This window comes from Phyllostomus hastatus, unplaced genomic scaffold (assembly GCF_019186645.2).
Source record: "Phyllostomus hastatus isolate PE091 unplaced genomic scaffold, TTU_PhHast_1.1 phas_contig_159, whole genome shotgun sequence".
Taxonomy (NCBI): domain Eukaryota; kingdom Metazoa; phylum Chordata; class Mammalia; order Chiroptera; family Phyllostomidae; genus Phyllostomus; species Phyllostomus hastatus.
This window is the reverse complement of record NW_025333640.1, coordinates 1,197,139-1,209,222: the sequence shown is the minus strand read 5'-3', so window position 1 is coordinate 1,209,222 and position 12,084 is coordinate 1,197,139. Positions and strand designations below refer to the sequence as shown.

The 12,084-nt window shown below is 49.2% G+C and overlaps 1 protein-coding gene across 3 annotated transcripts in view; it reads right to left on the bottom strand.

Moving 5' to 3' along the window:
• The window catches only part of RFX2 (regulatory factor X2), a 78,127-nt gene that overhangs the window by 28,475 nt on the left and 37,568 nt on the right, over positions 1–12,084 (bottom strand). For 2 of the 3 annotated variants that reach the window (XM_045831132.1, XM_045831133.1), the window contains exons 2-5: positions 9,097–9,209; positions 6,727–6,816; positions 4,695–4,774; positions 2,721–2,982 (exon numbers count right to left, since the gene is read on the bottom strand). In XM_045831132.1, coding sequence (XP_045687088.1) covers positions 2,721–2,982; positions 4,695–4,774; positions 6,727–6,816; positions 9,097–9,201 — 537 coding nt within the window. In that variant the 5' untranslated portion in view covers positions 9,202–9,209. The remainder of the gene's footprint in view (positions 1–2,720; positions 2,983–4,694; positions 4,775–6,726; positions 6,817–9,096; positions 9,210–12,084) is intronic. The other variant, XM_045831134.1, reaches the window with a different exon arrangement.

Genomic DNA, 12,084 nt, shown 5'->3' with positions numbered 1-12,084 from the left:
GCACAGGCCCACGTGTCCAGCAGCAGGGAAGCGCCAAGGAGGGAGGTGTGCAGCCGAGCCCCGACCCCAGCCCAGGCCCGCGCAGCCTTCTCAGTGAATTTGTTGCCTGCAATTCTAGTGTTTTCTATTATTATAAATTGATGCAGTTTGATAAAACTGAGCCTTCTTGTCCATGAAAGTTAGTGTAGTATGTGAGGAATGCTTTCTGATCCATGAAGAAAAAGATTTGACAAAACTCAACACCCACTTTTGCTAAAGACCCTCTGAAAACTAAGAATCGAAGGGAACTTCCTCAACCGGAAAGAGGGCATTTATGAGGACCTATAGCTGATATCACATTTAGCAGTAAAAGACAGATTTTTCCCCTAGACTGGGAATAAGGCCAGGATGTCCACACTCACCGCTCCTATTCAACACAGTACAGGAGTTCTAGCCAGTGCAGAAAGGCAAGAAAAAGAAATCAAAGTTACCCAGACTGGAAAGGAAGAAGCAAAATTGTTCCTATTTGTGGACAACAAAAAAACTCTTAGAACTAAAAAGTGAGTTCTACAAGGTTGCAGGATGCAAGGGCGACAGCTAAAAACAGCTGTACTTTCACATACTAACAATGAACAGTTAGAAACCGAAATTAAAAACTAATATAACTTACAATAACTCCCAAAAGGTGACACACTTAAGTATAAATCTAACAGAATAGGTACAGGATCTGCATGTTAAAAATTACGAAATGCCGATGAGAGAACTCGGAAGAGAATGGGGAAGCATGCCATCCATGTTAGCGGGCTAGAAGACCCAAGTGGATCCTCCCCCAAATGGACCTACAGGCTTAGTGCTGTTTAATCAAAATCTTACTAGGATATTTTAGAGATACAGAAACTTCTAAATTTATATAAATAGCTTACACTATACTAAACAAGAATAAAGTTGAAGGAACCACCACTATAAAGCTATAGTAATTAGGACAGCGGTCCTGAAGAAGAAACAGGCGCACAGGCCAATGAAACACACCCACTCAGGGCCCATGGATCTCTGACCAAGGTGCACTAGCGATCCAGTGAAAGAAGGACAATCTTCTCAACAAATGGTGCCAGGACCACCGGTGGTTTCATATGCATAACAATAAGTCTCCACCTAAATCTTACATCTTACACAAAAGTTAAATCAAAACGGAGCAGATCCAAATGTAAAACTATAAAACTTCTCAAAGAAAGCATAGGAGAAAATTTTTATGCCCTGGGAATAGGGGAAGAGTTCGCAGCATGACATCAAAAACATGGGTCTTTTCAAATAAGAAACATCGATACATTAGATCTGACAAAATAATTTTTTTTCTTCTGCACATGACACTCTTAAGAGAATGAAAAGACACTATAGAAACTGGGAGAAAATATTTGCAAGTTGCATATCTGACAGATGATTTGTTCTATAAAGAACATATAAAGAATTTTCAAAATTCAACAGAAAGAGAACAAACAACCCAGTTTGAAAACAGGCCAATGACTGGAACTGACACCAAAGAGAATGTACAAAAGGCAAACACGCACGTGAAAAGCTGCTTACCACCATTAGCAATTAAGAAAACGCAAATTACAATCACAACGAGATGCCACCACACACCTACTAACACGGCTCACACTGAGAAACGCCGACAACAGGGAGTGCTGGAGAGGGCAGGGCGACAGGGACACCGACACACCGCTGGCGACGTGAAATGGGGCGGCCACTCGAGGGAACTGTTGGTGAACTCGAATGAAGTTAAACACACACTTACCATATCAGCCAGCAATCCACTCGTAGGTATTTACTCAAGAGAAAGAAAACGTATGTCCATACAGCTGATTGCTGCTTTACTCATATCGCCCCAAACTGGAAACCTCCCCAGTCGCCCTCAACCGGTGAGCGGGGGAGCGGGAGCGCCGCTCGGCCGCGGAGGAGAGGGGAGCACCGGCTCGCGCGGCCCCTTGACTGGGTCTCTGAGGCACCACGCCGAGCGAAAGAGACCGACCTCAACGGGTTCATTCGTACGACAGTCCCGGAAAAACCAACCTACAGCGATGGAGACAGGGTCAGCGGTGCCAGGGCCTGTGGGCGAGGGGAGGCCACGACTGCGGAGAAACCCCAGGGGGGCGCGTGGGGAGAGACCGCCACCTGGGTCCTGACCGCGGCAGCCATCACGCGAGTCTGCACGTGTCGAAACTCAGGGCTGTACGCCCCGCCGAGTCGATTGTACTCCGCATTCATTTAAAAAGTAAAAGGAAACACGGACACTAACGCTTTGGAAGGTGAGCCTCTAAAACAGGCGTTGTTTCGGACAGGAGCGCGGCGGAAACAACCCGGCAAGGCTCCTAGGAGAAACGGCCTCCGGTTTCGTTCAGTCCCGCTTCATGCGGGACTGACCTTCAGGTGGACTGACCTCAGCCTCGGGGAGCTGGTAGCAGCAGCAGCAGCAGCGGAACCTACCAGTATGGAGGGGATTTTGTTTTGTTTTTTCACTCACGTACTATGTTCACAATAGCCGATGATGGAAGATTCACCCCCTTTTTTTAACCAGTGGAGGAACTGAGGTTCAAAGAGGCTGAGACTTGCCTCGGGTCCCAGGGCCTGGTTGTGGCTGGCGGGGCTCCACTCAAGGGCTCCAGGCGGCCCTCCACTCACCACCCCTGCTTCTGCTGCTCGTTTATTCAGACTCTGACCTGCTGCCCCGAGAGCCTCGTACGTACCGTCGCTGGTGACGACCGCGAAGTGTGGGCCAGGGCGTGTCTGGTGCTGTCCATCCCCCCATGGATGAGATAGGCTCCCGCGCTGGAGACGATGGGGCTTCCGCCAACATCCATGGCGATGCCCACCATGCTGTGGGAGGGGACTGTCGGCGGGGAGGAGCCTGCCACGGTCACCTGGGCGTCGCCCGGGGCCTCGAAGTAAGATGCCGCGCTGCTCGAGACGTACATCGAAGGCTCCGGGTTGTAGGCATAGGCCGTCCGCCTGGCAGAAAGAGAGAAGGTTCCTCCTTTGAGTCTCAAGGAATCCACCAAAACTTCATGTCAAGGCGGGAGCCTGACAAGACTGAGCTTACGGTTAAGTCAGACTCCAAATGCCCACGCAGCACCAAGTCCAAAGCAACCATCTCTGAGAATATTTAGAACTGCAGGCTGGCTCCCAGAAAACGAGAGCGCCTCTGTGGGGACGGAATGAGTCTGGATCTTACTGTGCTTACGTGAAATCTATGCACGAGAAAAAGCCGCAGAGCAGCGCGCACACGTGCGCACATGCACACAGATGCGCAGAGACCGGTGATACTGAGCAGGGTTCCTGCGCGAGCTAACGGGCGCTCCAAGGTCACTGCCCTGATACTGTCCTACACTCAGAGAAGATGTTGCTGCCAGAGAAGACTGGCTGAAGGGTGCTGGGCAAATCTTAGAGCTTCCTGTAAGTCTACAGTTCTATCAAAAAGGGTTATAAAAGAAAATTGCATAATAAAAACAATTTCTAAGTGATATAAAGAATTTGTCTAATATTCCTTCAACATCTGGATCAAATGTTTAATTAACTACGTATGTCAGCCCTTAAAATTTTAAGTTCCAGCTCTGACCAGTGTGGCTCAGTGGGTTGGGTGTCATCCCACAAAGCAAAAGGTCGCTGGTTTCATTCCTAGTCAGGGCACACGCCTGGGTTATGGGTTCGGTCCACAGTCGGGGCACACATGAGAGGCAAGAGATAGATTAAGTTTCTCTCTCACATCGATGTTTCTTTCTCTTTCTCCCTCCCTTCCCCTCTCTCTAAAAATAAATAAAGTCTTTAAATAAATATCTTAAAAAATTTTCCTTAAGTTCCACTCCAATAATGCTCACCATAGTACAAGGCAGTTGGTAATGGTTTTCCCTCTGTGGTGACTAAAGGTTAGTGACCTGTCCTGAGTGAAGGCCCTCTGGGTGGCAGGGTGGCCCTGACGTCTGGGAGGCGCACACTCCTGTCCTGCCCCCCAGGTGACGTCACATATGACTAGTGCAGTCAAACCCAGGAAGTTGACAGTGGTCAACCCACACGCCTCGGTCAAATGTCACGGGTCTTACACGTGCTCATATGTGTCTGTGCATAAGAACCACCAATGTTGTGCTGCAGAAGCTCACATAGCTCTTGAACCATGCCCTCACTCTTGACCCCTGAACTTGCAAAGGGGAGCTGTTCAAATACAATGAGCAAAAGGACTTGTGTCTCGAGCACAATGAGCTTTCCGAGAAATGTGCCATTTTCTGCCCCAAGCATCACGTTGTCCTCAAGTAGAAAACCCTTCAAGTCCTGACAAAAAAAACAAGTCATATCAACATTGTAGGGAACAGAGGGTTCCCGAGGCCAGGGGGAGGAAGCAGAGAGAGAAATGGTTTCTGGAATGTGAAGACCGAATCTTCGTGAAGTCTCAGAAGCTGGATTAGGGTTTATTTTCTGTTTGTTTGCTTTTAAGACTGCCTTTTCTAGAAGTAAAAACCACACAGGTGTGTGGTTTCTCTAAGCTCCACAGGGCTGACAGGACCAAGCACCATAGTAATGACTCCCGCCTATCCCCCAGGGGACAAGGGAGAGGAATTTGTGCAAACACATCCTGAAAAGGCAAAGGTGGGGGAGTGGTGGAGGAAGGCCCCAGACTCGGCCTAAGGTCCTCTGCGGGGACCCTTCCGAGGGGAGGAAAAACCACGTACAGGGCTCCGTTCGTGTAGACAGTGTCCGCGCCATCCACATATTGCACTTGGGGTGGGTACACGTGCTGCACGGGCTGGACCTGAAACATCAGATGTCTTGGGTTACACACAGAGAGTCTACTTGTTTGTGATTTTCTGTTACTCAAGCGGAAAATAACTGCGACTGCCCCTAATGGGCGTTGAGTACTGTATTCTAGTTTTCCTGCCCACAGTTGGAGCTTCTAGAAAGAAACTAGGAGGCAGTCCTGGAAAGGCACACTGGGATGTAGCCGTCACTGATCCACTGCTGTGCATGAGGGAAGCCAAGCCTGCTCCATGGGGAGAAGAGCCCAGTTGACAGCTGGGAGTGGGCTGCAGAGCTGGGAATGGCCCTGGGGCTGCCAGCCACTGGCCATAAGGGCCAATCATGCCGGACAGTGGAAACCAGAGTTGTGGACAGAACGCCGACCTCTGAGCATTGGACCTGTCATCCCCACCCAAAGGGGTAGGGCAGAGGGCTAAAGCTGGTCACACTCCACGCACTGCCACCCCCATGCACCCTTCAGGTGGCCCTGGTGCCCCTCCCCAGCAGCAAGGCATGGGTCCTGGGAGTCACACTGGGGAAAAACTGTGAGGGTCTGAGCAGAACTGGAAGAAACGGTGGGCCTGGAGTGGGAGATGGAGAGAGGGGGTGATGGGAGGAGCCCAGCAGAGGCCTGCCTGGTTTCTATCAGTTCAACACCTCAGCTGAGGCCCCTGAGGGACACTGGCCCTGGTGGCAGAGGCCCAGAGCTCTGCATGGAGGACTTCAGAATCTCACCTCAGAGGGAGCCTTAACCAGCACCTAATTCAATCTCATTTTGGGGTACCCAAACCGAGGGCTGGGTCCTGTTGTGACCTCTCCCTAGAACTGTGTGTGGAGCTTACTGCCACCTCTGCTGACAACCCAACACAGTGTGCACTCACACAAACCCCAGGGTGACCATGCTGAGTGGGTTTTGCCTGAGGAGACTAAGTGAGATGCACAAGTCATCCCACAAGTCCGAGATGCCCATAAAGAAAGACATGGCACAGGTCCAGCCCCATGGAGGCGGGGAAGGAATCATGACATTGGTCTTGGTCTCCCCTCCCTCAAGGGGCTCAGGTTCCCTTCTGGGCCTGCTCAGAAACTTTCCTCCCCCTCCGACCCCACAAAACTCCCCTTTTCTCAGAACAACCCCCCCCTACACACTACTCATTGGAGCAGGAGCCCCTGAAGAAAGTGGTGTGTTCTCTGGGCAGTCTCTGTATTTCACTCACGGTCCCTTTTAGGCAGGAGCACACACTAATTTTAAATCAGCATCTCTCGGGGCATAGGCTGGCAAACCCCAGCCCTTGGGCCAGATCCGGCAAGCCTGTTTTTGTGGGTAGTTTTACTGGCACACAGCCACGCCCTTTCTCTTACACCTGTGCCTACTTCTGGAGACCAGGCAGCATTGAGTGGTTGTGCCAGAGACTCTTGCCTTCAATGCTGAAAAAAAAAAAATGCAGTATTTGACTTTTTCCAAACGGAAAGGTTTGCTGACCACTGTCCTACACCTCCTTGACTGACTGAGCTGATGGCCTACTGCTCTTAGGTGGGCGAACCCATGCTCTCAAGCTTTCTTCCCAGATAATTTAACTCCACAAGAGGCTCTTCCTCAGCCATGGCACTCATCTGCAGGTGTGGCACTCGCCCGCAGGAGGGTCTGCCTCCCCTGGAGTTTCCATGCTCCGATCCAGAACACCTTTGCTATCTGTTTGCACATCCACCTTGGCACCCGGCGCCCTATCGAGGGGCTGGCTTGCACCCCACACACGGAATTTCTGAATGAATAAAATATCACCAGCTGTCTTGGCTTGCTGCCAAACTGTTTGGAGTGAAAAGATTTTTTAAAAAAACATTTCTTCCAAAAAGCTTTCTGGTAAGGAACTGAAAACATCAAAGAAGAAGGAATAGCAAGGACAGAAAACCAGAGAAGGCGCCAAGATCCCTAAGTGCCAACACGTCCCATGTCGCCTGTGCTGTGGTTACCTGCTGTGGCACCTGCTGGACTCTGGGGAGGGAGATTGGCTGCATCTGGGACCCTTTGGAAGCCGAGCCTGCTGCCTGGACCAGCACCCTCTAAAAGGGAAGGAGAGAAGGACATTCAGACTCGTCAGAGGTTAGGCCCGAAAGCAGATTACAACCAGAGCTACTGCCGCTCGGCCTCCTGTTGCTTTACTGGGCACTCAAAACTGTGAAATGAACAGGATCAAATGGATCCCAAAGTCAAGAGGGAAACAGGAGTGTTTTGTCTGCATAAAGCTGGGGCTTTAGAAGTCAATGACTTTGATTTTGTGAGTTTCCAATGTAGACTCTAAATGCCACTGGTTGTGGTGATTCCGCAGTCTTTTGTCTCCTAAACGCCACTGTGCAAAAAGAACTCAGCAGGGACCTGGCACTCCATGAGCTCACAATCGAAGACAAAAAGAACATAAATGGTGTAAAAATTAATGGACAAATGGATACACACAATGCTGTTCCTCTACACAACGGAATATCACTCAGCCACTAAAAGGAGTGCAGCTCTGATGCGCTACATGTGGACGGGCCTTGAACACGTGGTGCTCAGTGAGAGGAGCCAGACTGAGAAGACCACATGGTGTGTGATCCCACTTATGTGACACATCCTCAGACACAGGAAGTAGTTCATGGTTGTCAGGGGCTGCGGAGGGGCACGGGGAGTGACAGCTAAAGAGGATGGGGTTTCTGTTTTGGGGTGATGACTATATGAAAAATGTCATAATTTGTGCACTTTAAAATGGTGAATTTTATATTATGTGAATTTTGCTGCAATTAATTAAATAAGAACATTAAGGATTTACATGCATACATTCTACAACCGAGCTGTGCAATATGGTAGCCACTAGTTGTGTAGCCATCTGACCATTTAAACTTCACTTGCATTAGCCCTGGCTGGTGTGGCTCAGTGGATTGAGCACCAGCCTGTGAACTGAAAGGTCGCTGGTTCCATTCCCAGTCAGGGCACATGCCTGGGTTGTGGGCCAGGTCCCCAGTAGGAGGCGTGTGAGAGGCAAATGGTCTATGTTTCTCTCACTCATGGATGTTTCTCTCTTCCTCCCTCCCTTCCCCTCTCTGAAAAGAAATAAAATCTTCTTGATTTAAATAAACTGTAAACTTCAGCTCTGCAGGTACACTGGCCACATTTCCAGTGCCAGAGCCACATGGAGCTGGTGGCAGAACACGACTGCATGCCGGGAAGTTCTGTTGGGTGGCTCAGGAGGGGCTGAGAGAGGGAGCAGTGCACCATGGGAAGTGAGCTGCAAGGATTCCTCTTTCTGGCAAGGAACTGGTCAGGAAGCCCAGGGCAGGCATTATTCAGGGAACACAATGCAGCCTGTGGGCAGGGGAGCTGGAGGAAAGGGCATTCTCTGGATAGGCACGGGGAGGCTCAGCTGGAGCAGCTGATGGTGCATCTGGGGATGGGATGGGAGGTAAAGGGCAAAGATGTTGCCATTGAGACTGTGGTTGGGGGGTCTTGGATGCATCTCTAGCAGGGACAGGAGCCCTAGAACCTGGGAGGGACACAATGGCCATGGCAGGACCCATTTCAGCCACCCCCACACTCTTCAGGCAACCACCAATCTGTTTTCTGCACCTATAAGCTTAACGTGTGGTTTTACATATAAGTGAGGTCCTCCGGTCTTTGTCTTTCTCTGTCTGATTTGTCTCATCTAGTATAACCCCCCAGGGTCCTCCATGTCCTTGTAAAAGGCACGGTTTGATTCTTTTTCATGGCGGAGTGAGGCTGCCTTGCATCACTGCCTCTTCCCCGCCCAGTGTCTGTGGAGGGACACCACGGCTGCTTCCACATCTTGGCTACTATATGTAAAGCTGCAGTGAATGAGGGGTCGACGATATTGTTCTGAGTTACTGTTTTCGTTTAGAAGAGGCTTAATGTAAAAATTATATCTCCACAAATTTTAAGTGTATCCATTCTGATGCTAGATTCAATTTTGAACCAAACACTGAGAATTTTCACTTATCTTTTGCCTTACTCAAAAAGTCATTCTTTTTGAATGTGTAAAAGGGTCATTTCCAAGGTAGAAGAAAACTTCCCTTAAAAGAAAAGAACAAGTGAAGTCAGATTTGGGGGTCTAGGACTTTCTTTTTTTTTTGTCATTGATTCCTCGGTGGGACCTTTTGAACAAATAGACAAAAAGCCAAATATCCTGACGTGGGGAGACAGAGAAGTTGTGGCTATTTCAACAGCTGCGGCCTTGGGGCTGAGAAGGCAGGTCAAGAGAACAGAAGTAACTCCCTGCTGATTCAGGTGCTTTTCCAAACCACATTGGATGAGGTCGCACTGGCCGCACTGGTCTTTCTGGGCTGGTCCGTTACCTGCGGGGAGGCTGGCACGGGCTGGGCCACAGGTGTCTGGGCGGCCGATGAGGAACACAGAGCCACAGAAGCTGGCGAGTCCGCTGCTCCCTCTGAACTCTGCATGCTCAGTTCTGAAGAGAGGCGGAGAGAGGGTGAGTGGGCACAGCTGCAGTCCCAAAGTCCACAGAGGCAACTTCAGAGGCCGACAGGACAGGCGAGCGGGAATTCCCTACAGCCTTCCAGGTTCGGAGCAGGGACCCAGCCTGGCTGGGTAAGGAATGGGGAGGGGGTTACATAACTATCACAAAGAAAGGGAGAGAGGAGGGGGCCAGGGACTGTTCTTTCAAATATCAAACCAAAGAGTAGCCCTGCAGGACGTCCTCAGTGGCAGACTGGGGACAACTACTTGTGCCTGTTCCAGGCTGATCAGGCTATTTTCAGGGGTCATGAAACTGTTTACTCATTTACCCAGCAAGTCTCAAGCTCCTGCTGCATGCCTTCTGTTCCGGGGGCTTGGTAAGTGCATTCCCCTAGGGCAGGGTCTCTCCCTCTCCGCACTGTGGCGTTGGCCCGTTCCCTGGGCCGGAGTTCTGGGCACAGGGGGGTGTTGAGTAGTACCCCTGGCCCCCACCCGCTAGATGCTGGAAGGGCCCCCTCTCCAAGTCATGACAACCAAAAATGTCTTCAGACATTGTCCAATGTCCCCTGGGGCCAAAATTGCCCCCCCAGCTGAGAACAAATATCTTAGGGGGGGAAACATGATATACAGTGAGAGTAAAGAAACACTTTCTCCTGGGCTGGATACAAGTCCTCAAGAATTTCAGCAGTAAGTCAAAATGCCTTCTGCCCATAGGGATCTTTGCCCGTGAGAAAGCAGAACAGTGTATTTCCTTGTGGCCAGATGCATGTATCTTTCTAACAGGTAGCTTTACAATTCTCTACAAAAGACTCATTTAATATCAGAATGATATGGCAAATGATACAAAACCATTCTTTTTTAAAAAAAAAGATTTTATTTATTTTTAGAGAGAGGGAAAAGGAGGGAGAAGGTGAAGGAGAGAAATACTGATATGCAAGAGACACATGGATTAGTTGCCTCTCGCACACCCCCCAACTGGGGACCTGGCCCGACCTGAAACCCAGGCACGTGCCCTGACCAGGTTTTCAACCAGCGACCTATCATTTGACATGCCAGTGCTTGATCCACTGAGCCACACCAGCCACAGCCCAAACCATTCTATAACATGCAGAAAGTCAAACTGGATTCACTTTAAAACAAACCACTGTCTACCTTAAGCATTTGAGAGGCAGTAAATACACACACTGCAGAGAGGAGGTGGCTTTGTGGTCAGATACACCCATCCCCATCCCCATCTTGTCCCCAGCTCTGAGAGGTCACCCCCACGAATGCAGTTTCCCGGCCCCTGCCTCACAGGGAGGGCTGACTGGCGCAGTGCACACCACAGAGCCCAGGACATAGAGCCGGTGTCTTCACACATGTTTCTCCATCACCCCACCTGCTGGAGTCCCCACCTGCAAGAATGAGTGAAGAACTTTTTTTAAAGCCTTTTTTTAATGTTGAGAAAAACTAGTTACAGAATAAAATAATTTGCCTAAGGGAAGCAGAAAGGGGTGTGTGTTTGAATCTGAATGTGTTTGTGTAACCTCACCTTTACTTACAGGGACTGTTGCACGACTTCCTCCAGTCCCCTTTCCAAATGCCTTTGGTACCAGTGAGAGCCACCGGATGGATGCGTGGTCTGTGTGACATTTTTGTTTCCTGTGGGCCTCACTCAGTTCTCACCACTAGATGTCCCCAGCGTCCCGTGGTGACTGGCACCTCGTGTAGAGGAAGAAATTGTGAGTTTTCTTTCTTTCAGTCCTCTGTTACCTGGGTCTCCAACTCTCTGCCTTCCTGACAGAAATGATCTTTGGAATATGCTGTTGTGAATTGTTTAATTGAGGTCTTTTATTTATAGTTTTCCCTAACAGTTAAATCAATCATTTGCATACCATACGCCACTGTGTTTGCATTTCAAGCCAAGAGGGGGGTAACTCCAGTAACACTAGGAGGAAATAAGCAGACTAAACTCTTTGTGAAAAGAATCCACTAGCAATAAAGTGAGAAAGCTGACTTCGCTGAGACCAGTTCTTTATCCACAGGCAGAAATCATTTTGCCCCGAAGCCCAAGTCTTACTGAAGCAAGGAGAGCTGTAAGACCCTGGGGGATAGTGGGTCCATTCTCGGCTCACTATGGCGAGAACATATCTTCCAAAAAACAGGTTATTCCATATCACAAGTTTTTTTCTTTTTTAGCAGAGGGGAAGGGAGAGAGAAAGAGAGGAAGAGGAACACCAGTTGCCTCTCCTCCATGCCCTCCCTGGGGACCAAACTGCAACCCAGGCAAGTGCCCGGACCAGGAATCAAACCAGTGAGCCTTTGCTCTGCAGGATGTAGCCCAACCAACTGTGCCACCCCGGTCAGGACTCCACGTCATGTGGAGTTTTCCTGATAACAAGTTCCCTGATTTAAGACACAATTTTCCATGTACTGTCTGAGTTTATTGCACTGCTCGGCTTGTATTGTTCAGAGCAGGGACAGCGAACGTTTTTCTGTGAGGGACAGAGACTTTCGGCCGGTCCCGACTGCCACTACTAGACATTGCATCACGGCAGAATAGCGGCGTTTGCTCACATGTGAATCAGTGACCTTGACTGTTCTTTTTTTACTTAAAAAATATGTTTACTGATTTTAGAGAGGGATAGGGGGGAGAAAAATCAATGTGAGAGGAAAACAAAAGGAAGTTCTTTAGGATGAAGAGAAATAACACCAGATGGTAAACTTGGATCTAGTTTAGCGAAGAAGGAAGAATGATTATTTGAAATGATAAATATGTGTGGTAATGACAAAAGACAGTATATCTTTCTTTTATCTTTTAATTTCTTTAAAAGTCTAATTAAGAAAGCTGGAGTGGCCACAATTATCAGACAAAATAGATTTCAAGA